At 42.7% G+C, this 27917-nt stretch overlaps 3 protein-coding genes across 3 annotated transcripts; 1 reads left to right on the top strand and 2 right to left on the bottom strand.

Annotated features, from left to right (window-relative positions):
• Positions 1–1866: 1866 nt before the first annotated feature.
• b4galnt1a (beta-1,4-N-acetyl-galactosaminyl transferase 1a) lies at positions 1867–16549 on the bottom strand. Its single transcript, XM_026333445.2, has 11 exons — positions 16395–16549; positions 11253–11449; positions 10979–11161; positions 5849–5955; positions 5666–5703; positions 5386–5566; positions 4928–5020; positions 4639–4826; positions 4410–4550; positions 2290–2527; positions 1867–2139 (listed from the first exon to the last, which is right to left on the bottom strand). Exons 2-11 carry the CDS (start codon positions 11447–11449, stop codon positions 1928–1930), a joined length of 1578 nt encoding a protein of 525 aa, XP_026189230.1. The 5' UTR covers positions 16395–16549; the 3' UTR covers positions 1867–1927.
• Positions 16550–17630: 1081 nt separating this feature from the next.
• On the top strand, positions 17631–21596 carry c1galt1la (core 1 synthase, glycoprotein-N-acetylgalactosamine 3-beta-galactosyltransferase 1, like a). Its single transcript, XM_026333016.1, has 4 exons — positions 17631–17785; positions 18530–18785; positions 19690–20354; positions 20961–21596. The coding sequence occupies exons 2-4, from the start codon at positions 18575–18577 to the stop codon at positions 21300–21302; spliced, it is 1218 nt and encodes a 405-aa protein (XP_026188801.1). The 5' UTR covers positions 17631–17785; positions 18530–18574; the 3' UTR covers positions 21303–21596.
• Positions 21597–22342: 746 nt separating this feature from the next.
• On the bottom strand, positions 22343–24237 carry tac3a (tachykinin precursor 3a). Its single transcript, XM_026333162.1, has 7 exons — positions 23988–24237; positions 23506–23613; positions 23321–23420; positions 23067–23096; positions 22928–22981; positions 22742–22808; positions 22343–22498 (listed from the first exon to the last, which is right to left on the bottom strand). Exons 2-7 carry the CDS (start codon positions 23605–23607, stop codon positions 22480–22482), a joined length of 372 nt encoding a protein of 123 aa, XP_026188947.1. The 5' UTR covers positions 23608–23613; positions 23988–24237; the 3' UTR covers positions 22343–22479.
• Positions 24238–27917: the final 3680 nt, after the last annotated feature.

Raw genomic sequence — 27917 nt, 5'->3', positions numbered from 1 at the left:
GTGTTACCTGAGGATGTAAATATCATCACATTACGTGGTGATGTCTGACCTTTCCAGCACGCTGCCCCCTGCTGTCCAACACTTAGAGGTTTTCCTTTCGCTGCTCTTCATCATAATCCTGTTACCTTGACCTGATAAAACTAGATGTAGTGTGAGTTTAAAACCAGGACAAAAAAGAAAAAACTAATTATTTCCTTGCTTGATGTTGGATAGCCAAGTTATTAATTTTTTCCAGTGCATATTTCAAAGAGGCCTCTGGAGACTGTTCCCTTTGGGGTTTTCCTTTAAAGCTGAGTGTTTCACTAATTGGTACGAAGTAGTCCACTTCAATTAGAACATGGAACACAAGGCTCTGGCCAAATGTTTACTAAGCCAGCTTCCTCCAGCAGACCCACTAACAGTGACACACACGTTTGTACAGCTTTTTTTTTTTTTTGTCTTTTTAAGGGCACTTAGTGTCATAATGGATTCCCTAGACCCTCTAATCTCTAATACACACACACACACACACACACACACACACACACACAACACAAACACTACATACACACACATACACTTGATTTCATTTCTGGTGGGGACAGTGATTTCATTTACATACATTTTTCTGAAAACGTATCCTAACCTAATCTGACCCCAACCTGAAACTCAGCACTGTAAAATTCAGTGACTTACATGCTGAGGGTCCCCACAACATGATGTATGAACAGATTACAGTACACACAATGTGAGTAAAGCCAGGTGCGCGCACACACACACACACACACACACACACACACACACACACACACACACACACACACACACACACACACAGAAAAAGTAAACCTGCATGAAGTCCAGACAGCTTTAATTTCTGAATAAAAACATGCTTTTGGGTGAGGATGCAAAAAAAAAAAAAAACAACATGAAAGAAAACTAAAAACACACAAATAGTGGATTTGACTGGAATATTATTAATTACAAATTGATCTAATCATCTAATTCCTTTTATGTAAAATTATATTGTATGTTATCAGCAATGAAATAAAAAAGGTAGTAGAAAATACTGATGCTTCTGAATATCCCACTGAAAAATGCTTGTTATTAGAATCAAATCATACAGCTACTACTACGATTACCTCTTCAGGTACTACTAACAGTAACATAAATAACAACTTCATGTACTTTGAGAAAAACATTTTGCTATGAGCTTTTGTTTCCATCTTGTGGTGAAATGTGTGAATGACAGTCTCATCTCTCTATGGTAGCTCCCACAAATGCCCCCATTATTTACAGTGGCTCCTTTACTCAAAGTCAAAGTTTTACTGTAACGGTTTAAAACATGAAAACTTTTGATTTTAGTTGTCAAGCAGACCAGAAACATGGATGCCTCTGTGAAAGACAAAAGGTTTTTGGGCCTACAAAAAGGTGAGGGCCCGACAAACCCCTCACTAAAATACAGAACCATGTCAGAGCGAATCCAGAGGAAAAGGCCAGTAAGGGAAGAGGAATCACAACAGGCACATCCAACAATCAAGGAACTTGTCATTAGTAAAACCACCTGCATGTCTCCAACCTGGAAAACCAACTAAAGCAGGTCCAAGGTCTGATCTTGTGTCCGAGAATGATCTAATATTAGTCTGGATCTAAAGCAGTTCTCGTCAAGGTTGGGAAATAACTAATTATTTCTGTATTACGTTTTTGACGCGTAATAATAGTGGAAAAATAAAGTGTACTCTGTTTATTAATCTAGTTAGGCATCATGGCATGCTGACTGAATCTGGCTGCAACCATAATCAACTGGTTATCAACTGGTTATCATCTGTTCACAGAACAAAATCTGTTCACACAGTTTAACATCAAGTGCTCAGGCAGTAAACGAACTGTAAATAAAAATACTTTATTCATCTGAAAACAACAACAATGTCCATTTTCTCAAAAGGTTTCAGTGACTGGTCATGCACTTGAATCTGTTCTTGAAATAGAAGTTTTCATTGCGAGTATATGTGTCATCACTAGTGGACGAGTACCTGAATTTGTCGTAGGCCTTTTGTGCATCAGTTTCAGTCCAGGGTAGCTTGATCTTTGATGCGTGGCCTACAACAACATCACTGCAGGAGCCAATGTGGAGGGAGCCCAGAGCGTCTATGAAGAACTCTGCAGCGTCAAAACAAAATTTACTTTTGCACATTTCTTTCTTGGTTTGTTTCTCAGTCTTTAGAACTTAACAGTGTCTGTTCAGAGGAACCAGATATTAGAATCTACCATGTTAATATATTGACAGCAGCTGAATAAACACACACTCACCCAGATGAGCTGCTCGTGCTAGGCGGGGGTTAAAGCCCACCTGCTGCACCTTGTCTGTTCGACCCATGAAGAAGTTGATCACTGCATCAGCGACCACGCAGTTGGGAAATCCCTTGATGAAATGATGGTAGCCATTTCTCATATGTAAACAGTCACCGTCCTCCCCCCCTTCGTCCACTGAGATGGTGTGACGATATGTTGCAGTGTAACCTGTGACCTCTCTCACTGCACCACCAACCTGAAGTCAGTAAAAACAATATTGAATCTGTTAAAGTGAGAACCAGAATCACTGTGTCCGGTACCAATGACTAGTACCATCACTGGTTAGCTTCCACTATGACCAGCAATGAGCCTGCTGTTTGACAACCAGCAGCCACAGCCCTGTCAAGTTAAACAGCATGTTGCCACGACCCAAAACAGATGCCACATTAGTGCGATGCCTACAGCACTAAAGTGCCTGGACACCACAGTACAACAACAGGCTCACAACAACCGCAGCATCATGCAGCCTGAGGCATCAGATAAACCATTAAGATAAAATTTAAAAAAGGCAACTTCCACCTTGGGGGCCCTGGATGTTTTAATTGCACGCTGGCGACATCTGCTGGTCAAATGCAACATAAGCAAAAAGGACAGATCCAACATTTGGTCATTCAGACGTATCATTTCCATTAACTCTACATTTTAATAATATTGTAAAAAAACAGTTATGCATGTGTCCAGCATGCAATGAATATTGTTAAGTGTTTGTGTGACTGAGCCTCATTATTTGTTTGATTTGTAGACGTCACATCATATTTATATTCCATGACATGAATTAAACGCTTTAGCAAAACTGTACTTTGAAACTGGCATATATTGTGTTATCAAGAGTTTCTATTGAGAAAAGAACTTTTTGGGGACTTCATTACTCGCTGTAATACTGTAACAGCTGCATTCAGATGATCAATAACGCTTCATTAAATCCATTTACATACCCCAGGCCTTGTTGGAATAAACCAATACAATCCTTATTTTTTAGTTTACCCATTTTAAAAAGAACAATATAAAATATGACACAGGTGCATCTGAGCTGCTGGATGTCCCTGCAGAAAGTCCATCATTTAAATTCTGCTTTGAATCCAAGTGTCTTGTTGCAAAAGACCAGGAGTTGGTGACAAATGGTGAATTTCACTAAATTGTGCTGTGATGACGTGAAGGTGAAAAAAGTGACCTGAGACCTTGCTCCTTCCATCTTTCAAATCAGTTTGACTGAATATCCCACGTCTCCCACACAAAACATGTACATTGTCACGAGCTTTTATTCTGTCGGTTGGTTGTAGCACATCTGGTAAGGAAACAGGGAACCACAACCACTGACCAGCCCCAACTCTTAACTGACTCAGATGACTCAAGATCAGCAGTTGCACATGCTCTGCCCGTTGTCAAGGCCTGATCTGGGCGTTGGCCCGTATGTGAACTGTTTTATGAAGCAATGTGACAGTAATATATGTGTGAGACACCTCAGAACTGTGTCACACAGAGTTCAAAGCATTTCTGACTAACAGTATATGAAGGACACTCAGTTCCTGCCTCTTTATCTAATTCTAGGTTGTGACATATTGGTTTAGCAGCATGACTATACGAGTATGTTACGATTTAGTGAAACAGATAGACACTGTTCTATCTAAGTGAAAGTACCAATAATATCCAGAAGCTGTCAGACCTGGTCTGTGCACATGCTCTGTGGAACAGGCTTACATGATGGACCTTACACTGATTTCTTCTTTTGCTGTTTTTTTGTTGTGTTGGTTGTACACGTCCCCCCCCCCCACCACTTCCCCTTCATCTTCCCATCATTTCATAGCAGACGCACGTATACGTCTATTACAGCACATATTGTGGCCTGGCCTCATACAGTAAACTGCCCACCTCTGACACCCAAACCTCCAGCACTACCGTGAAAAACCCTGGAGTTCATTTTGACCAGGATATGTCCCTTAACTCCCATAAATCAAATCTCGAGCCAAAATTGGGAACATCCTGTCTCAAAACGATGCAGAAAAACTAGTCCATGCATTTTGTTACTTCAAGGCTCGATTACTGTAACTCATTACTATTCACAAAGTTCAAGATCTCACCATGTCCAGAGTGGTCTTTTCCAGGATGTCTACCATCTTCTCCAGCTTAGTGTTTGCAGTGAAGATGAAGTCGTCATCCACCCAGAGCACATACTTGGTGGTCACTTGAGACACTGCCAGGTTTCTTCCTGCAAACCAGCCCTGCGTATAATAGAAGGTGGTCAAAACACGCCGAGTGTGATGTTTAAGAATCCAAATGCTGTCGCTTTCCAGAAACATGCATGTTTACCTTTCCAAAGGGCATGATGTAGTGTTCAATGTGAGGCCCCCTCACCGGCTCAGGGTGTTCACTGTCATCTGCTACCACGATGGCGACAGTGGGATAATATTGCCTGATGCTGGCGATGAGATCTCTGAGTTTATCGTAGCGCAGAAAGGTCTTGGTGGCAATCGTGACCAGAGCACTGATATTGTACTCTGAGAGGAAACAAAGACACATGAAAACCAAAAATATTCCACTGTGACTTTCAAACACTTGTCATCAGGTAAACCCAGTAAGGGTCCAATGGCTGACAGACCTTTTTGGTATCCAGAGTTATACAGTTTTGGGACGGTTCCATGCTCAACTCTGATGGTGAAAAATGACTGGTGACCTTCGGTTGCAAACTTGACTGCAGAGCAAAACAACAACAGGTCTAAATCTGGATTTCCAAGGAAGACAATCAAAAACTTAATTTAGGTTTGTCGTTGCTGCAGATCGTCACATCCAGGTGTCTGTTTGTAGTGGTGTATATTGATATTAAGGTGTCTCACTCATTATGACAGCTTTGCTTATTTACTCCAAAACAAAGCTGGCACAATGCGACTTTAGTGTTCTTCTTAGATAGCTGCCAGAATCCCCTTTTGCAGAGGAACAACAGAGTTCTCTGCCTGAACCAATGAACACTAGGATGAAATGCTGAGGGGGGGGGGGTACACACATACGGTACACATGAACTTCCTCTACCGTCAGAGAGTTTCTACATGATGATCTTACCTGTGTCTGCTGTCTTGGGATGGAAAACTGTGTTTGTATAGGTGACAAACTGCAGCTGCCTGTTCAGAGCAGAGAGACGAGGACTTGACAGAATAATGTGGTTCTCTCCTTCTCCTTTGACAGAGACTCTGTCCACAGTAGCAGCTACATCAAAAGTCCCCAGTGTCGCTTCCAAATGCACCTGTTACAACATTTGCATGGTTGGGGGGACAAAGTAAACCAGAAATTTAGCAGCTAGAGAATGCAGAGCAAAATGAGAACTCCACAAAGAACAAATTACCGTGTGGTTTGGTCTAGTTTCTTCTTTGAGACCCAAACCTGTGGAAAGAGAGACATTATCACTGGAGATATCAAAACCCAGGACCTGAGCAGCACATGCAGCTCCACCAGCAGCTGAGCACAGAACGTTTATCTGTTTCTTTGACGTTACACGTTTTGTCCAGTTAAATAAATATGCTGTTACCAGGAATGATGATTGTTTTGAGGGGTCGCACCACAACCCCCTGGGTAGGATACTGAAGTGGACTGTTGGCCTCGGCTACAATAAGCAGATCTGCAGAACTGTAAGACCTTTGGAAACAGAACACGGTGAACATAAACATGCCTGTGCATTAAACGCCTTAATATTGATAAACAATACAGTAGCCCACACTGCAATTTCATGCGGTTCTAGTCCTGAGTCGGCTCAAGTTTACTGACAAAACCTGTTTGGCAGACTCTGGATCTCACACACATACACACACACACACACACACACACACACACACACACACACCCTCACACACACACACACACACACACACACACACACACCCTCACACACACACACACACACACACACACACACACACACACACACACACACACACAATCAGAGGCCTTGGAGTTTGAGGGATCTTCACAGTATCTTAAAGCAAAGCACCAGGAGAAAGTGTGTCAGGTCCAACCAGAGAGAACTGCTGCTGGTTTAAAAGGGGGGAGCTGCAGATACTGATCAGATTTAGGTTTGGTTCCTTTCACTGCACTTTGGATGAAGTTAACTGCTAAATGAAAAGTTTAGTGCCTGCTGTGTGTGCAATGACAATAAAGTGGCTGATAAGAACCTGTTTAATGTTCAACTCATTAATAAAAACAAAAAAATATTGAAACTCAGTTCATGGTCAATAAACTGGTTTTGGCCTGAAACTTATCTGGACAATTCTGATATTTCTAATCCTCTATCTTGAATCTGGACCTCAGATTCCCTGATTACAATATGTGTATAAGAAGTAAAGCTAACAGTATTCAGGTTACTGAAGCATGTGTACTACACCCACTTGATAATTTATCAAGGGGCATTGCAAATAAACCCCCCTGTGCACTGTCCAAGCAGAACTAAAGGATGTAAAACAGTAATGTGAGCAAAGGACGTGTCAGTGCACAGTCAGAAAGTGAGTGAGGTCTTTTAAAAGACCACATTGACCAGAAATACGCCGTTTGTGGTTATGTGGAAAGCTTGTCAACTGATACTGAGATATATATATATATATATATATATATATATATATATATCTATTAGAGATATTAATGGGCTACTGGAACAAGACACTCGTGGACCACCCAGAGTGGCTAACTGAGGGCAGGACAGTCCTGATCCTGAAGGACCCCCAAAAGGGAGCAGTCCCATCCAACTACCGGCCGATAACCTGCCTCTGCACAACATGGAAGCTCCTGTCGGGCATCATAGCGGCTAAGATGAGTAGGCACATGGCTCAATACATGAGTGGGGTCCAGAAAGGAATGGGTAAGGACACCAGGGGGGCAAAACATCAACTACTGGTGGATAAAGCGGTCGCTCGAGACTGTAAGACCAGGCAGACCAACCTGTGCACTGCCTGGATTGACTACAAGAAAGCTTACGACTCAATGCCTCACACATGGATCCTGGAATGCCTGGAGCTGTACAACATCAATAGGACCCTAAGAACCTTCATAAGGAACTCAATGGGACTGTGGAAAACAACCCTAGTAGCCAACCTCAAGCCGATAGCAAAAGTCTCCATCAAGTGCGGCATCTACCAAGGAGATGCTCTGTCCCCGCTGCTGTTCTGCATAGGCCTGAACCCCCTCAGCCAGATCATCGTTAAGACGGGCTTCGGATACCGACTGCGAAATGGGGCAACCATCAGCCACCTCCTGTACATGGATGACATCAAGCTGTATGCCAGGACTGAGCGAGACATCGACTCACTGATCAAACACCACCAGGATATACAGCAACAACATTGGAATGTCATTCGGACTGGACAAGTGTGGTCGAATGATAACGAAGAGAGGGAAGGTTGTCAGGACTGAAGGATTGGAACTCCCAGAAGGCAGCATAGTGGATGTTGAGGGGAGCTACAAGTACCTTGGAATCCCACAGGCAAATGGGAACCAAGAAGAAGCCGCAAGGAAAGCAGCCACAGCCAAATACCTACAGATAGTAAGGCAAGTCCTAAGAAGTCAGCTAAATGGGAAGAACAAGGTCCAAGCCATCAACACCTACGCCCTGCCAGTCATCAGATACCCCGCTGACATAATAAGCTGGCCAAAAGAGGACATAGAAGCCACGGATGTCAAGACAAGGAAGCTCTTCACAATGCAGGAGGACTTCACCCCAAATCCAGCATCCTGAGACTGTACGCTAAGAGGAAGGAAGGAGGCCGGGGACTGGTGAGCGTCAGAGCCACCATCCAAGATGAAACAGCCAAGATCCATGAGTACATCAGGAAGATGGCCCCAAGCGATGGAATACTTAGTGAATATCTCAGGCAACAGAAGCCCGATGCAGAGGAAGAAGAGCAAGAACCATCATGGCAGGACAAACCCCTGCGCGGCATGTACCACCGACAGATACAAGAAGTGGCTGATATCAAAAAGTCCTACTGGTGGCTGGAAAAAGCTGGACTGAAAGACAGCACAGAGGCACTGATCGTAGCGGCACAAGAACAGGCCCTGAGCACAAGATCGATAGAGGCCGGGGTCTACCACACTAGGCAGGACCCCAGGTGCAGGCTGTGCAAAGATGCCCCTGAGACAATCCAGCACATAACAGCAGGTTGTAAGATGCTAGCAGGCAGAGCGTACATGGAACGCCATAACCAAGTGGCCGGCATAGTGTACAGGAACATCTGTGCCGAGTATGGGCTGGAGGTCCCAAGGTCAAAATGGGACACGCCTCCAAAGGTGAGGGAGAATGACCGAGCTAAGATCCTGTGGGACTTCCAGATACAGACCGACACACAGGTGATGGCTAACCAACCGGACATAGTAGTGGTGGACAAACAGCAGAAGAAAGCCGTAATGGTAGATGTAGCGATCCCAAGTGACAGCAACATCAGAAAGAAGGAACACGAGAAGCTGGAGAAATACCAAGGGCTGAAAGAAGAGCTAGAAAAGATGTGGAAGGTGAAGGCAACAGTGGTCCCTGTGGTAATCGGCACCCTCGGGGGTGTGACCCCCAAACTGGGAGAGTGGCTCCAACAGATCCCAGGAACAACATCAGAGATCTCAATCCAGAAGAGCGCAGTGCTAGGAACAGCTAAGATACTGCGAAGAACCTTCAAACTCCCAGGCCTCTGGTAGAGGACCCGAGATTGAGGAAGACACACACACCACCCAGAGGGGTGAGACGGGAATTTTTTTATATGTATATATATATATACAGTGGGTACGGAAAGTATTCAGACCCCTTTAAATTTTTCACTCTTTGTGTCATTGCAGCCATTTGCCAAAATCAAAAAAGTTCATTTTATTTCTCATTAATGTACACTCAGCACCCCATCTTGACAGAAAAAAACAGAAATATAGAAATTTTTGCAAATTTATTAAAAAAGAAAAACTGAAATATCACATGGTCATAAGTATTCAGACCCTGTGCTCAGTATTGAGTAGAAGCACCCTTTTGAGCTAGTACAGCCATGAGTCTTCTTGGGAATGATGCAACAAGTTTTTCACACCTGGATTTGGGGATCCTCTGCCATTCTTCCTTGCAGATCCTCTCCAGTTCTGTCAGGTTGGATGGTGAACGTTGGTGGACAGCCATTTTCAGGTCTCTCCAGAGATGCTCAATTGGGTTTAGGTCAGGGCTCTGGCTGGGCCAGTCAAGAACGGTCACAGAGTTGTTCCGAAGCCACTCCTTTGTTATTTTAGCTGTGTGCTTAGGGTCATTGTCCTGTTGAAAGGTGAACCTTCGGCCCAGTCTGAGGTCCTGAGCATTCTGGAAGAGGTTTTCTTCCAGGATATCTCTGTACTTGGCCACATTCATCTTTCCTTCACTTGCAACCAGTCGTCCTGTCCCTGCAGCTGAAAAACACCCCCACAACATGATGCTCCCACCACCATGTTTCACTGTAGGGATTGTATTGGGCAGGTGATGAGCAGTGCCTGGTTTTCTCCACACATACCGCTTAGAATTAACGCCAAAAAGTTCAATCTTGGTCTCATCAGACCAGAGAATCTTATTTCTCATAGTCTGGGAGTCCTTCGTGTGTTTTTTGGCAAACTCTATGCGGGCTTTCATGTGTCTTGCACTGAGGAGAGGCTTCCGTTGGGCCACTCTGCCATAAAGCCCCGACTGGTGGAGGGCTGCAGTGATAGTTGACTTTGTGGAACCTTCTCCCATCTCCCTACTGCATCTCTGGAGCTCAGCCACAGTGATCTTTGGGTTCTTCTTTACCTCTCTCACCAAGGCTCTTCTCCCACGATTGCTCAGTTTGGCTGGACGGCCAGGTCTAGGAAGAGTTCTGGTCGTCCAGAACTTTTTCCATTTGAGGATTATGGAGGCCACTGTGCTCTTAGGAACCTTGAGTGCTGCAGAAATTCTTTTGTAACCTTGGCCAGATCTGTGCCTTGCCACAATTCTGTCTCTGAGCTCCTTGGGCAGTTCCTTCGACCTCATGATTCTCATTTGCTCTGACATGCACTGTGAGCTGTAAGGTCTTATATAGACAGGTGTGTGCCTTTCCTAATCAAGTCCAATCAGTTTAATTAAACACAGCTGGACTCCAATGAAGGAGCAGAACCATCTCAAGGAGGATCAGAAGAAATGGACAGCATGTCAGTTAAATATGAGTGTCAATGCAAAGGGTCTGAATACTTATGACCATGTGATATTTCAGTTTTTCTTTTTTAATAAATTTGCAAAAATTTCTACATTTCTGTTTTTTTCTGTCAAGATGGGGTGCTGAGTGTACATTAATGAGAAATAAAATGAACTTTTTTGATTTTGGCAAATGGCTGCAATGACACAAAGAGTGAAAAATTTAAAGGGGTCTGAATACTTTCCGTACCGACTGTATATATGTATATGTATATATATATATACACACACATACATATACATATATATGTATATGTATGTGTGTGTATGTATATATATACACACATATATATATATATATATGTATATATATACATACACACACATACATATACATATATATGTATGTATAAACAGTCATTTCCTTCCTGCCACAGAACAAACTCACACAGACTCAGTCACACTGGCAGTTGAATGATAAAACAAAGGTGTGTTCACTGACACTGATAGGACACACCACCTGAACCTTACCGCCTCTGGAAGCCGCTGTACTCCTGAGCTCTGTGGCGCTTTACATCATCAGGGTCAGGATGGGACCCTAAGAAGGCCAGATCTAGGTTGTGAGCCCACACGCGAGGGAAGAGAAGGTTGGAGAACGGCAGGCGAAAGGTCTCTTTATCGGCCACACATTCACATGTATTCTGAGCCAGACGCCTGCGTCAGAAACAAGAGTACAGCGACTTAAAGACACAAAAGACAATTCACAGGATATTGTCACAAAACAACACTGCTGAATTATGCACACCATGCCACATCCTTCTTCACATGGCAAGGAATGTCATGGGAGTCACTGACGGCCTTTTGAACTTTCCCCTCCAGGCGTTGGTTCAGTGGACTCAAGTCAACTTCTGAGTGTGACCCAGAGCTCCAAGCGTTAAACACGACCAGCAGAAGTACAGTAACGCTGCCCAAAACCAGACTCTTCTTAAGGGTGTTATGCATCTACAACGGAGGTGAACAGAAATGTCAACATTTCTTTCTGTACATGTTGGTCTCAGAGTATAAGACAAAGGGCACTGGGACAGTTTCAAGTGGGAATAGCTGAGTTTGGGTTGTTGGCACTATGTCATGAGTCTGTTTTCCTTTTTACTTTAACAAAACTGACCTTAAGCTGTTGTCAGCTCAGCAAGTCCTTGTAAACCTGCAGAGTTACAGACCATTTGCATAAACCTTCTTAAATGAAATTTATTTAACAAATTATTATTGTCAGATCCAAATACCACTGGATCTGGTATCATGCTGCAGACATGCCCAAACAACGATAACAGCCAATACGTGATCTTCAATAATTTCAACCACCTTTTCAAATGTAAAGCAGAAGGTTTTGTTTTAGATTCAATCTTTCCTATGTTTTCCTTCCAACGCTGCATAAACTGTGTCAGTGCCAGTAAAAACAGAGAAAGTGTAAATGTTGTCCAATCAGTCGTTATGAATCTTCCACTTACAGTCATTTGATATTGGTGAACATAAACTGTGCTACACAGAAACATGATCAATCATTTTACAAGGACTTGACATTTGCACAACAAAGTATTTTAAGCAAGTGATGCAGGTCATGTGGTGGTGTTTATGGTCTGACCTCTGTGTTCTGAGAAATGCACTTACTGTTCTGCACACAGCAAACTGATCTGAGAAATGCACTTACTGTTCTGCACACAGCAAACTGATCTGAGAAATGCACTTACTGTTCTGCACACAGCAAACTGATCTGAGAAATGCACCAAAGCATTTCATTTATATTGTTTACATCACTTCTCACTGCTGTAAAACCTGTGCAGCCTAATTTTTACTGAGAATTTGCTTTTGTCTATTCATGACCAGTTAGATGTTATGTAATTTTATTGACATCCAGTGCTATAAAGTTGTGACTCACCTGAACTGTCAAAGCCCAAAATAGTACTGGTCTGGATGTGTTTAATTAATGTTTTCTAGTTATTTTAGCAGAGATCAACATGAAACATGAGAGAAAAACATCTAAATCTGATCTTTCTCACCATTTACAAACAAGACAAGTCCATTACACACAACAGTCTTTACACAAAGAGTTGGACAGAACAGCCTCGCTGATCCAGATCATCAGCTCAGGGACCAAATCAGCTCAGTCTGTGTCGCTGTGTTATCAAAGGGTTTGAAACTATTTTCTTTAATCTATACTCTGACCAAGCAACGGCGTCTCCTGGAACACAGCAACACCACTTGGACACAGCACACACAGAGCGCCATGATATCAACTGGTAGAAATAATAATTAATAATAATAAATAATAATAATTATAATGGCCTTTCTTGAGTTTACATATATAGTAAAGCAAATGTCTTTTCTACTTTGGGTATGGTCATACATTGGGTGGGGCATGTTATAAGTGTATTTCATTATTGGGCCACACGCCCTCCACTACATGTTAGAATCAGGTCAGCACGGCAAAGCAAATGTATTTCACATAAACGGGAAAATGAAAAAGTAGAAGTCTCCAAAGAATCTTGGATAAATTTATTGGTAAAAAAATCCTGTTTAGATGCCAGAGTCATATAAACTGGATCACTGGCTAACGCGTAGCTACTGAACTGACTCAAACAATAGAAACAAATTGCAAATGCACTTATATCTTCCACACAGAATATCACATTAAGAGTTCATCACTGTGCCTGAGCCAGAACATGGCACCATGATCCACACTCGCATTCAAGATAATGTCTACTGCAAACAGGCCCTCTCTCACAAGTGATTTCCTGTACCTTGGACTCCTGAACTCACATAAATGAAATTATAATTTAGGTCCGGCATGATAACCCTGATGACGTTGCTAGGTAAAGTGAAGGGAGCCAACGTCACAGCAAAATGTGGACATTTCTAAAGCTGAACACCTGCTTGGCAGAAGGGTAAAACAAAAACCTGATATGTGGTCACAGATATACAGTGTTTACATGGAGGGAGAGGGAAATTCCCATGTTCATCACAAAGTCAGCAAAGAGAAGCAGGAAATGATCCAAAGCATAGTCCAGGATCCACCACGAACAACTTCAGAAAACACCAGATAAACCTACATTGGCTGAGCATAGATCTTCAACATGCTGTGTGTGCAAGACACACAATATATGAATATGTCAGTTCTGATAAATCAACATGTATCAGAACTAAATGATGTTAAATTTGAAGAAAGTCTTATTTAAATGTTAATTCTCTTCTTTTTAAGCAGTAAACCCTGGATGAGACGTCCTGACTAAATGAAGCATAACTGACTAATCGGCACAAACAAAAGACACATACAGTATTTGTGTAAACCAAATCAATGAAAATGTAGAGGAGGTTTGATTCTGTCCTAGCACATCCAAAACAAGAGTCACAGACACAGGTATAACTTTGCTATGTCTATAACAGACATTCTCATAATCACATGTGTGGTCATATACATTCAGCTGGCAGTTGATTAAGTACACCTCACTGAAAAGCTTTATACTCTGCTGCCACAGCAACGCCAGCGTTGAATCCCTGAAACAGCACACACGGTCCCTATGCAAAATAAGAATTAATGTCAACACAAGACACAGCTCTGTGCTCATAGAGCACATTCATAAACAAAAGCCAGCAACAACACAGCCCAAACCCAGCAGGCTATAGGCAGACAGCAACGAAGCCTCAGCTTAAAGTCAGCACAGGAAAATAAACCGACTTGTACAAAGATAAACAATTGATCATAAGTATAGAGTTTTAAAAATTATATATATATATATATATATATATAAATGCTTATTGAATTGGGAGGAATGGATCCTGTATTTTCCAGATAATCTCCAGGACACCTTACTTGTAACTTTCTATAAATTAGTTTTTCCAGGAAAGCTCAATGCACTTTGATATTAATTATAGGCAAAATGAAAACAACTGTAATTGCAGTTGGACATGATGTGGAGACACATTAAAACGGTTCATAAACACACATCAGTTTTACACCAGGATTTCTTAGAAAGACCGATTCTTGATTTACACTATACTGTCTGAATTTCCCTGTTTATACTCTACTCATTCGTTTATGCTGGATATTGGTTGACTTGCATGTTTACCTGTAGTTTTCAGAGGCACTGCATTATTTCCTCACTGATGTGTATCCTTACAATCCGAGCATACACTGTGCATGACACACACACACACACACACCCGGAGCTACTTGGATGACCTTTGGCTTTTCATTCATGCAAGAGGCCGATGTGAACTGACATGGTGCAGAAGGTCCTGGGTGTTGGTAAAGGTGGAGACAAAGGTGGAAAGAAGATGACCATATTTAAAACTTGAGAGAAAAAGAACAAATCAGAAAACGGTTCCAATAATGAAACACAGATGGAGCCAGGAAGTGAGATGATCAGAGACACTTTATCAAGAAGGCAGGACACACTATCAGGTGAACTCTAGACTTTGTGGCATGATGGAGAGATTGTACATGTGACTACAGCTTGTTCTCTTTGTGTTAGTGTATGTCCAGATACCTTACTGTGTTTGGTAAGTCGGACCTGTTCATTATGTTACAGGTCTGACAATGGTAATACCTGTTATACCCAGAGAAAGACTTTACACTAATACAGAACAATCCATAATTATTCCACAGCACAAAGTATCTGCAATGTTGTCTGGCTTTAAAACAGCTCGCTGACTTTTGCTGGGCAATAAAACTGAAATTGTTATTTTATGATTTGTGCGTGTGTCGACCAGCATTACACTTAGTCGCATGAACTTATGTGTGTTGTGTTACACTGAGTCGCTTCATTTACAGATCCATCTATGAAAATTAGGTCAAAATATGTAAGTACAACTATGTTTGACTAAGGAAATAATGCAGTGCATCTGAAACCTACAGGTTGGGATATAAATGAACCAATATCCAGCAGAAACAAATGAATAGCAGTCAACAGGGCAATACAGTGTAGTGTATGGCAGGTCTGCTGTAAATTAATGTGTGTTTATGACCAGGTTTATGTTTTTTATTATTAGTCCCAACAAACTGCTTGAAAACATCCAAGTACCCACTAAAATGCAAACTAACTTCAGACCCCCCTTCACTGTTTTCAGTTTTAAGTTGCAACCTGATACTACAATTGTTTAAATTCATTTATTTCTCATTAATCTACAGTCAGTGCCACATGACGACTAAATAAAAACTGAAATGTCACATTTCCATGAGTATTCTGACCTGATTCTCTTGATCGTTGCTGGGATGTTTCTACACTTTGCCTGGAGTCCACCTGTGGTAAATTCATCTGACTGGACATGACGTGGAAAGGCCTCACAGTAATGATGCATATCAGAGCAAAAGCCAAACCATGAGGTCAAAGGACAGAGAGCTCAGAGACAGGACTGTTGATCATCACAGAGCTGATGCTGCTGCACTGAAGCTTCACAGGATCATTTCCATGTTGTTGAAGGGTCTGAATACTCAGGTAAATGTGATATTTCAGTTTTTCCCTTTTAATAAATTTACAAACCTTCCTAAAAGTCATCATGTGGCACTGAGTGTAGATTAAGGAGAAATAAATGAACTTCAACATTTGTAATGTCAGGCTGCATCATAACAAAACTGAAAACAGTGGGGGGGGGGGTCTGAAGACTGGAACAGGTTTCTCCTTAGGTATAATGACTGTCCACCTACTATCAAACTTCCTGGTTGCCTGTTCATATACATTAATACCACCTTTCATTAGCCCCGGTGTTAAATGTTACAGCAAAGATCTTGACAAATGTTCAGTCCTGCCAACATTCACTTTAGATTTGCCAAAACTATCAAGCAGAAAGCGATGAACCCTGTGTCTTAATGCTCAACAGCCCCAACACCTGTGCTCGTACAAAGAGCCCACAGCCTGCAGGACGAGAACAAGAGGAAAAGGCGGGTGGATCCTACCGTGAATGAATATTCCTTATGCCTTCCAGCGAACTGCGGGTCCAGTCTGAGGGTATTTGTGTCAGCTGTGTGTGTGTGGGTGGGGAGGGAGGCGTGTTGAAGTGCCTGCGGGTCCTGGACTGGTCCAGCTGCGACACAAGAACACTCCTCCACACGTTATCACCCTGGGCTGAGTCGTTTGCATGGGCGGCACAGAGGCCAGTCTCATTCCTGGAGCTACATTTCCATTTTCTGTGTAAGACGCTTCAGAGCTGAACTAGTTTTACTAGTTGAAATCTTTAGTTTAAAAGTCCACTTGTCAACAACCCGCATCCTGATTGGCAGCTGTGGGAAGTGGGGGACATTTCAGACCTACATCGAATAATTAGTCCTTCAGAAAATACACACGTGCTTCACCTGTTTACCTGCGCGGTGTCACAGGAGGTTTATCTGAGGCCAGATTCATTTGTGCATTTGTAAATATGAGCCAGGAGACAGTTCAGAGACTCGTTAGACCGACACAGCTCAAACTTTGCTATTTATAGGATATGATTAAGTTACACCCCCCCCCCCCTTCCCCTTCTATGGGGCTGGTTGCAGATTAACAGCCTGCAGCACAGAAAACGGTTTTTGTAAAAGCTTTTTGTAATTTCAATTAAAGGCGAATATTTTTGAAAGAAGTCTTCTCCTCTGCTCCTTCAACAAAAGAACAACATTAACTGGGATTAACATTATACTGGGATTATTCATATTATACTGGTCTGTGTGGTTCATGAGTCTGAACCAATGAAAACTGATAAATCTTTATTTTCATGCTAAAGGAGGCAGGTGTGTTTGTTTCCTCTGGGCTCACTGGAAACTCAAAGTTCCATTAAAACTGTTTTTTAATCATTTTGTTCGTTCATTTTTTAAGTCACCAGAATGTGGGAAAATGTCTTCAACGCTCACAACAGGGTTTTTAAATGTGCTGTGTCTGAGGACCATCATCATCATCATCACCATCACCATCAGGCTGTGTTAGGGCGACACCTAGTGACCAGGACTGACGCAGCAGCATCTTAACTTCTCTCTGTCTCATTATCGCTCAGAATAATAGACCACACCCTCTGATAATAATCATTACAATAACAATCAATACATCTACTATCGATCCAATTAGCCCATTGCTGTTAGTTCATCTCAGGAGGCGCGAGGTGGCTTCCCCTACACGTCACCGGCAGCCAGCCAATGAGAAGCCGCGTTTCCAGAGCTCGGTCTGTGTTGATGAAGACCATCAGTGTGAACGGGGGCTTTTCTCCGCCTGGTCGGCTCGTCTGGACTCACAGACCACTTCAGTCACTGACAGGTGAACGTGACGGACGATGTGACGCGCAGGTGCAGCAGCTGCTGAAATGACCGAACCCCTGGAGAAGGTAAATAACAGGCACGTATCGATGCAGGTCTGTTCTGGTTCTAGCTGAGCGCAGATGTCGCCAAGCTGCTGTTGTGACTGACCCAACATTTCCACAGATTTACAGACACGGCTCTGGTTTCCACAGCAGCCGTGTTTCGCTGTGTCAGCAGTCTTTGTCCTGTGTGTCTGTGGTGTAACACCTCGATTTGTCCCTTACTGTTATTTCTCGGCCCCGTACTGAAGGCCAGCAGCGTGCACGGTACATTTGGCCAAAAACTGCTCCAGTCATGTCAGTCGTTAACATCTGCCTCATTATTTGGTGGTGACACTGTGTCAAGTCTAAAGTCCATGTGCACAAAGTTCTTGTGTCATTATGACAAACTGGGTTCATGTATTTAAGCCATTGTGGCTGAAAGATAAAGGTTAACAGCGTTTGGTCCAACACGTTCAGGAGGTTTTGTTGTGTTGACTCTAAAAACTGTCTGACTTTTACATTTTCCTGTGCAAATGTGTTGTGATGCTGAGTTTTAAGGCAAACCTTCCATTTGTATAGCCAGATTAGGCTCCTGAGGGCAGGACTGAATCAAATACGATTTAAAACTAGTATATCTTCTCATTTTTATACACACACGCACCAAAAAGAGTCTTGACGTCCAGATACATTAGGACTTTACTGCGTTTTCTGACACCCAGTGTCAAAATAATGTTAAAAGTACTTGGAACAACATCATATTTAATCCTGCTGCGTTCTGGCTCCATGTAGACCTGCTGCTAACTGGCACATCGCAATGCTGAAGACGGTGTCACCATGAAGGGCCCCAGTTCCAAATGGGCCTTCTCCCTGGGCTTTTTATTGGGGGCCTGCAGCATTTACTTCTTCCTGCACCAGGTGTGGTTTGAGAGGAGCTACCCTGTGCTGTCAGAGGCTCAGGACGAAGCCACCACAGCTGGGGAGAGATCAACCAGCTGGAGGAAAGAGGGAGCTGCTCTGATCAACCTTCTCCACCCTCACCACACAGGTGCCTCACACATTACTGTGTCACAAATACAGAGAAAACTGTTGTTCGTTATCAGTTAGCAGAAGGGGCTGATTATGGGATGCATTGGTTTTAAGATGAGTTCAAGTCAAATTAAACCTTGCATCTTGTTTTTCTTATTAAGTTATGAAAATATGTGCTACTAGATATGTTTAACTCTCTGGGTTGGTGGACAGTCATTGCCTCAATGGAGGAGTTTAAGTATCTCAGGGTCTTGATCACGAGGGAGGAGCAGGGGATCGACAGACCGGTGCAGCGACCGCATCGCTGCTGTCTGTCGTGGTGAAGAAGGAGCTGAGGCTTAAGGCAAAGCTCTCAGTTTACGGTCGATCTACGTTCCTAGTGTCACCTATGGTCGTGACCTCTGGGTCATGATCGAAAGAACAAGATCCTGGATACAAACGGCTGAAATGAGTTTCCTCCACAGGGTGGCTGGGCGCTCCCTTAGAGACAGGGGGAGGAGCTTTGCCATCGTGGAGGAACTCAAAGTAGAGCTGGTGCTCCTCCACATCGAGAGGAGCCAGTTGAGGTGGCTTGGGCATCTGGTTCTGATGCCTCCTGGGTGCCTCCCTGAGAAGGTGTTCCAGGCTTGTCCCACTGGGAGGAGGCCCCGGGGCTGACCCAGGACACGCTGGAGAGATTATATCTCTCGGCTGGCCTGGCAACGCTTCGGTATTCCTCCCGAAGAGCTGGTGGAGGTGTCCAAGGAGAGGGAGGTCTGGGTGCCATTGCTTAGACTGCTGCCCCTGAATGGATGGATATGTTTAGATATTAAATCTAGCTGCCAGTCGATGTGATGAAACAGTTCCAGTCTCTCCAAGTAGATCAGCTCCACTTTACACCAGTTAACATTGTCATGTATGTTCTGTTTGTTGTGTCCCGGTAGAGGAGGACAGCCTGGTGGCAGATCTGCTGTACGAGAAAGTCCGTGTTCTTTGTTGGGTGATGACAGGCCCATATAACCTACAGAGCAGGGCCCAACATGTCAAGGCCACCTGGAGTCGGCACTGTAATATGGTGGTGTTCATGAGCTCAGTGGAGGACCCGGACTTTCCGACTGTGGGCCTGGGTACTAAGGAGGGCCGTGACCAGCTCTACTGGAAGACCATCCGAGCCTTCCATTATGTCTATGAGCACCATGCAAATGAAGCAGACTGGTTCTTGAAAGCGGACGATGACACGTACGTTGTGGTGGACAATCTACGCTGGATCCTGTCCAACCACACCCCCGAAGAACCCGTCTATTTTGGTAAACGCTTCAAACCTTACACCAAGCAAGGCTACATGAGTGGAGGGGCGGGCTATGTGCTAAGTAAAGAGGCTCTCAGGAGATTTGTGGAAGGTTTTCGGACCAAGGTTTGCACACACACCACCCCTGTGGAGGACCTAGCGCTGGGGCAGTGTTTGGAGAAGATGGGCGTCATGGCGGGGGACTCCAGAGATACTTTGCATCGAGAAACGTTCCATCCGTTTGTGCCTGAGCACCATCTAACGAGCAAGTTCTCCAAAACCTTCTGGTACTGGAGCTATTGTTACTACCCCATTGTCGAGGTAAGTTCTTTCACTTCTGTTCTGTGTGAGACAGTCACGTTTTCATGGTTGGGAAATGTCGAATTCAATTATTATTATTATTATTAGAAAGGGGCAAGTCAGGTTAGGAAGACATGCTATTGAGGGGAATGAACCATTAGTGAGTCTTGTGCCTCTTCTTCTGTTTCCACTATAAATAAAGATATAAAGGTCTATTACAGCACAACAATAAGCCGCACTCTTGCAGAGGGTTGCAGTTTTAACACACTGACCCTGGGCGCTGTGCTTTTCCTTGAGTCAGTCTCCCCCACACACGTCCTGTGGCTGAATCATTACGGCACTAACAAAAGGAAATAGTCCTGGATGAAAGACTGTGAATGTGCCCATTAAAACAGATCTTATATTTGGGAGCTGCTCTGCTCTGGTTGAGCTGTGCTGGGTGATGGAGGTTGCCACTGGTTTTGACAAATGGTTTTGTTATTTATATGTTTCAGGGTCAGTGATGCTGAAAGTTGTCTTTATCTAATAATAATTATATATATGAATATATATATAATAATTAATAATAATAATTATAATAATTTTGTTTTTAATCATGTGTGTGTGTGTGTGTTGTATCTCCCTCAGGGTCCACAGTGCTGTTCTGACCTGGCAGTGTCTTTCCATTATGTTGAAGCAGAGCTGATGTACATACTGGAGTACTACACGTACCACCTGAGAGCGCATGGCTACCGGCCACGCTACCGGCCTCCCCTGCGCCGGGACCTGAGCCCCGGGCGTCTGTCCCAGGCCGCTGCGACGGTGGGAATTAAAGAGGTTACAGACGGGAGGAGTCACACAAATGCTGCTTTCTCTGTGAGTGGGACCCAAACTAAACTGGAGGCGGAGTCGGACATGCAGAAGACGGACAGTATCAACTCACAGCTCAGTGAGAACAGGACTGTGGACACGCATGACGGACGCAGCTGATTCTCTGTCGATTATGAGGTTTAATCTGCTCAAACTACTGTTTTCACCGACTGACTGGGTGATTGGAGCTGTGATAGCTGATCGTGCCAGAGACATGCATTATTATTCAAGTCTAACCGTTGTTGTCTTCGAACCATTTTTCATTGTGTTTTTGCTTTTCCCAGTCACAGCTTATCACAGCACTCAGCACAGTGTGAGACCAGAAATACAATTTAGTGGCAGGTGCAAATAATTTTAGAATCAGATTGACGCAGGGTTTAGTTTGGTTGAATCTGACACCATCAGTGTTTATGACATTTCATAGATGTTTACGTGGACTGATGCAGGAAGAGGCACATTTTATAATTATTATATACCTGATGTGAGCCAGTTGTTTCTGCAGCAGCTATATGAAATAAAAATGATCAGTTTTGTTTCCTTAATGTTTTTTTCTTAAATGAAGAGTGGTGATGTATGTCTCCTTCAAAATACTTGGTCTCTTATGGCCACATTGCTTTTCTGTTGTTAAATCTGACATCCTGTTGCTGCTTTTCTGATCGTTTTAAATTGTGAAATTTTAGGGCTTTGCAAAAATTACAAGTCAATTTCTATTTTTTAGTCTTTGTGTGCCTTTGTATCTTTTTAAATCCTCTACAGTTCAATGCAGATCTCACACGTTTGTTTCAGAAAGAACCGTGTTTTAAGAAAATGTCATTTCACATTTATGATTGATACGAGATGCTCTGGTGTAGTACTGCGTACTTGAAACCTCCTGTGCTTTTGCTTGAAAATAGCTTTTCATGAACACAGTAAAACTCCAGTGAATCCCTATGTTCCAGCGATGTTATAACCCATCAGTAAACGCTGCAGTAGGTGTGATTGGACGTGACTGCCTGTCCTAGAGCTGAGCTTGAAGAATCACTCAGACAGCTGCAGGAAAATGCGCTGATGTTTTAAAATGAATAAATTATGTATAAAAATTGTTTATTTTTAACTGTGAAGAAAAAGAAAATAACACAAAGAAATACTTTTCTTTCCTAAGTGTGTTTTGTCTCCAGATGAAAGCAATACAATCTGCGTAGTTTATGATCACGTTCGGTAGCTGACAGGGTTACACTGTGGACTGTGTCTGTTTAGTTGTTTCCATCAGACGTTTAGTTCATTGTGTGATCGTCTGTCATCGCTTCATTATGAATGTCTACAGGCCTTGGAGGAATCTGCAACAAAAACAAAAAGAACACATGTATGTAAGTATTGGCCATTGAATTATGAAATGATTTTATAATGTTAAACCTTGAACACCACAAATCTTCAGAAGGTCTTTTGTCAGCTATGTTATTTTATTATTCTATTTGTTTTTTGTTTATCACTTTAGGAGCCAGGTTAGGTGTTAACTTTATTTTCCCCAGCGGTGGAGACTTTGTGATGTTCCATCCACTGAGTGAAATAGAAACACTCACCTCAGCCTGCACTTATTGAGAAAAATGCCTCTCTTCTCTGGATACTCCCTCCTCCAGGGACCATTATCTGTGAGAGCACACATTACAAGATAGTCCCAGAAAGACCTATTGTCTGTGTGATAAGCACCAGAGGAACCTGCAATGGAAATCTAAATGCCAACATTGCTGCTGCAGATATACACTCACCAGGTTCTGAGTTTCTCCTTCCCATTAGACCGACGAAAATATCATGCATCTCCCCTGTGAAGAAGAAGGAAATGTTGTTTTGCAGCAGTTTTAAAGAAAACAAGCGCTTCATCATATCATTAGTAACAGAAGATCTTACTTTTTTGTGGGGGCTGCACAGCGTTTGCATCTGATAAAAATTGAAAAGGAGAAAACCCAGCTTTGTGAAAAAGCAGTTCTACTGTAGACAAATGACCAAGTAGAAGAAAGGCAGAGAATTTACGACAAAATGTCTATTGTCATTTTTGATCCTCGTTTTATTTGATCATTAACACTATTTATGGGAGCCTACTATTATCGCTATAAATACATGAATGTAGTCAGGTTAGGGCGTCAGTCGAAAAGAAAACTCACCGGCGTTTCTTCTGCCCATCAGACCCACAAAGCTGTCATAATCCAAATCGCTATACCTCTTCAGAATGTTCCGCTTGAGACTGTCCAAGCCTATATCCTGCTGAAAGGATCAGAAGCAACACAATTAATTTATTTTAAAAGCTGTTCTGAAAATCGTCTTGGCCATTACGCGCCAGGAAACATACATCTGAAGTTGATCTGCGCGGTCCGAGCTCCTCGCATCTGGACTGGCTGTACCGAGGTTTCATGATGAGAAACAAAGTCACCAGCAGCAAACTTCTTCTCATTTTCACCTGTACGAGAGAATGTACCTTGTTTTATTAGGTGATTTCCCTATAGGCAAACAAAAATCACCATTTTATCACGGAGGCAATTGTACCAGTTGCGCATAACGCACTGCGTAAATGGTGCGTAAAAGCGCGCAGTTTAATGTTAACAAATAAATAGTTGATAAAACTTATGGATATACTAAGTGGTAAATAAACATATATTATCTTCCTTGAACGTATCCAACAATAAAACAAAAACAGTGACGTTCATTTTAAGCAGTCGTCTTTTGTTCCCTCTCCAAATGGTAACTACTGCAAACCGTGCACCCACTTTTTCATATTTCAGGAAGACAAACGCTGAAAAATTTGTAAACACTGTTGTGCATTTTTGCCCTTACCTGGTTTCTATGTTGCAGATAGTTTGGTGAAATCTGCGTGCGCCCTGTGCGGGGTGGAACGGATAGATCCTACAGTGAGATCTGCTGAGGATAAATGAGGTGTCCACCCTTTGGGGTAATAAATAATAGCTGGATACCTGCGTAACGCCAATCAGCAACTGGAGCGTAGGTGGGGTATCAGGTCTTATATCATGTTGTGCTGAAAGCTACGTATCCTGCTCATTGATGGTTATGATGCGGCTGAAAGCTTTCACCCCCACAGACAAGCACGCACACACACCATCAAAAAACATCTAGGCAACGTCACAAGGACACAGATCGCGGGCCCGGGCCCATCCTTGAATATATTTGGGAATTTTCTGATTAGGCTTCAGCTGCATTTGGCTTTAACAACGAAGAAACATGATTATACCTTATAATATGGTTTAAGATTCAACTTGAAATCAAGTTTTGGAAGTACAGCTGTCTCTTTTATCTATTTCTTTGCCATTAGGCAAAATATTGCAGTGACCAGTCCATGCATAGTCACTGTGGAGAATCTAATCTTTTCAGGAAGTGATTATAAAACTGATAGGTCTGCCCTGCACGCCACTCTGGAAGGCGGTGCAATTTGGGACTATATAGATAATAACATTATAAATTTGTAGATACAGAAAATGTGAACCAGCACCAAACATTTGTCCACCTACACCTACAAAATCTGTTCCTCTCACTTTCAAGTCAAGCAGTCAGTATAGACATTAACAGAACAGACTGTTTGGACAGACACAGCTTCTTACCGGTGTTGACACGGTGAGTAAGATGCATTTCAGAGGGTTGTTTGAAATATGTTTGTATCGCTGCTTAGTTCTGTAACAGGTTTTGACAGGTGGTAAGATGACCTGTCTGTGTGTATGTGCTGACTGAGTGACAGCTTTTTAGATATTTATTTTCAAGCAACACTCAGTGAATCATTTTATGTAAAACCAACACAGTAGTTCTATACGTATGTGAGTTTTCCCCCTGAAGACAAGTCATATTTTGTGCTCATATCACGCACATCATTTTTCTTGCAATTACACAAGCAATTAGACTTATTTTGTTGTGCGTGCGGTCAGAATGCAAACAAGCATGAATATTTCAACAAAGCAAAGTCTGAGATCATAGATGTGAAGCAGACACTAGGAGCTGTACCATCAGCTGCTGAGGCCTCTGGAGATTGAAAGTGGTAGGACACCAAAAGCAAAGCACCAGGCAAAAATCCAAATAGTGCATTTCACAAAAGGTTAACACTGCTATGTTTTAGTAATGACTTCCCATGCCCATATTTGTTCTGTTCCTGTACCTAGTAGCCTGGGAGGGAAGGGATTGCAGCAGTGCAGGGGTCCGGGATGGGGGATCTGACAGAAGTGGGGAAGTCATTAATTGCATTTGTACATTATTGATGAGTATTTTTTTCACCTCCCCTGGTAATCAAAGCAACACAGTTTTTGAGTTAACAGAGAGGACAGGGAAAGTGCCAGGGGCTGTTTATCTGCAACATAGCACAGCAGGGGAAGCTTCTCAGGCAAAAGGATATTGGGTCGCGTGTGCCGGAGGGTTGGATGGATGTCCTGCGATACATCACAGGTAGTCATATGCCCTGTAGACTGCTGAACAATATGACATGCAAACTGTGCTGTCTTTGGATGTCATTCATCTGCACCTGACTCACGACGATAACGGTTGCACTCCTGCTATGTCTGGACAGTGTCTCACCCTGCTGACGGGTCAGCGGGACATTAGTGGTTGGCACATTACCAGCAGTTCGCCCATGTTGGAAACAGGTGCATGAGAAGACTAAAGTGATAAGGCAGAGCTCAGCCCTGTGCACAGAAAGGTCTTTTAATGCACGTGTCTATGTACATGGCAAATAGATTGTTATCAATGAGACTATCAGCCAGCTGACCACCTGAAAACACTTAACACTGTGCAAATGATGAAACTTTGTAAAAGGCAAATTAAAAGTGTTATGGCTCCATGTTTCTGCATGTGAAAAGCAGTCTGAGTGTCTATTGTCCATAGAAAATCTCCTCTACTTTCACACCCAAATACTTTAATAGACTCATTAAATAATTGTGCCCACTGATCCTGATCTTCCTGTTCTGACCTATTGAATTAACATGTTTTAATAAGCTGAGATGACCTTACTGATGAAAATACTGCATTAACTAAGGACCCAGATGGAGTACACATCTTTCTGTATGTCACATTCTCACATTGCTAAAACTATAAGGCCACTAAAAGTTAAATCTGCAAGCCTGAAAACAGCGGCTTGTTGTAGTTCCACGTAAGGACATAAAGTCCACGGATCCATTCCTCTATAGAATCCAGCAAAGATAGAGCCTTGAAGTACTGTCACACTGTTATTCCTCTCCTGTCTCTCTAATGGAGCTGCCAATCACCCATTTCTTTGGGCTTTCAAGGCCTGAGAGGGAAAAAATAAAGTAAGTTCCAGCCTGAGAAGGGACAGTGACGCAAGAGCCCTTATAAGGGAGAGATGTCATGAAAGAATGAGCAACCAGAGGGAGAGTGAAGTGAGAGTGGATGAGGGTGAGAAGGGAGAGTGAGCTTGCAAAGATGTGCTAGAAATTGCAGGTTGTAGATTCTGCTATATTTGTAGACCGGCTGGGGTTGGAATCAGTGTGTGAACACATTAACAAGAAAACAGTGTCCACACACTCAGTGACCATCCTGCTGTTGCTTGTGGCGACATGAGGACTAAAATAAGGAGATGCAGACAATGACTCCAGTCCTCCCCAAGGTAAATCATAAAACATACCTGTCAATAATTGAGTTAATGGGCTCTAGCCTAATAGGGGGGGATTTAAGTTAGAGTTCATGTTATACGTCTCCTTAGGGCATGCAAAATGACTTTGATGGATGCAGTTTTTTATTCCGCCCACTCCTCCCTGATCTCTGACTTGCGAGGTCCTGAAGTGTCACTTCCATCTAAATGTTAATTTGAAGACTCTTTCTTTAAGACTGGCATGGAAGCTGATACGCTTTGAAAGTCTGTTTGCACTAAACCACAATGGGTACACGAAACCGTGAGCTGTGTTGTCCCAAAACCAAAGCAAATAAATTTTTCCAGTGTTTTCTAAAGCACTCCAAAAAGCGTTTTTCTGGTCCCTCTTGTCAAAAGCTTTTTGTCCTCTTTAATCTTTGTCAGGGCTGAGGGCTGGCACTGAAAATAAGCTGCTCAGATGCTGTTTAGGCTCTCAAACCCTTTTTACTTTAGATTGAGCCACTGTTTTGGTCTGTCTTCCTTATTTTGTTAACATCCTGTTCATCACACAGTGTCTTCGTCACTGTCGTATCTTTCATTTGCACTACAGTCGACAAAACAGGTGCAATCAGACACTTACGCTGTGCTTTGGAAATTGTTTTCTATCCTGAAGAGCTGTGGTAATAGAGCTCAGACAATCCTAGGGACATGCCTGGAAAGACTATTTGTCTAAGTCGACTTTTTTTGCTTGTTGCCAAATGGTTTTCATTGTAAATTTTTAAGCATATTATTTATTTCATTTTGCAGCTGTACACTAATTTATGGGCACATCAAGTGAAAACAAACAAATGGATTATTTAAATAAATGAGATACTGTTGCACATGACCATGTCTGTGAAATGACTCTAAAGCGGCGGCAGCAACACGTAGACGAGAGCAGATAAGAGCCGATTGGACAGTCAGAGATGAGGTTGTGGTCTTAGGGGAAAATTAGTAGTTAGTTTATATATATAACACATTTAAAACAGCTGACCAAAGAAAAAAACATATACCAAGTGAAAAGAACTTGAACTTGAACTAACAACATTACTATTAGACTACCATTATATTATATATATTATACTATTATATATATAAGGTTACTCCAATGCTGGTGGGTTATAGTCAGGTCCTCAAAGGTGGAA

This window comes from Mastacembelus armatus, chromosome 7, assembly GCF_900324485.2.
Source record: "Mastacembelus armatus chromosome 7, fMasArm1.2, whole genome shotgun sequence".
Lineage (NCBI taxonomy): Eukaryota > Metazoa > Chordata > Actinopteri > Synbranchiformes > Mastacembelidae > Mastacembelus > Mastacembelus armatus.
Note: the sequence above shows the minus strand (reverse complement) of the source record. Positions and strands in the feature narration are given on the sequence as shown.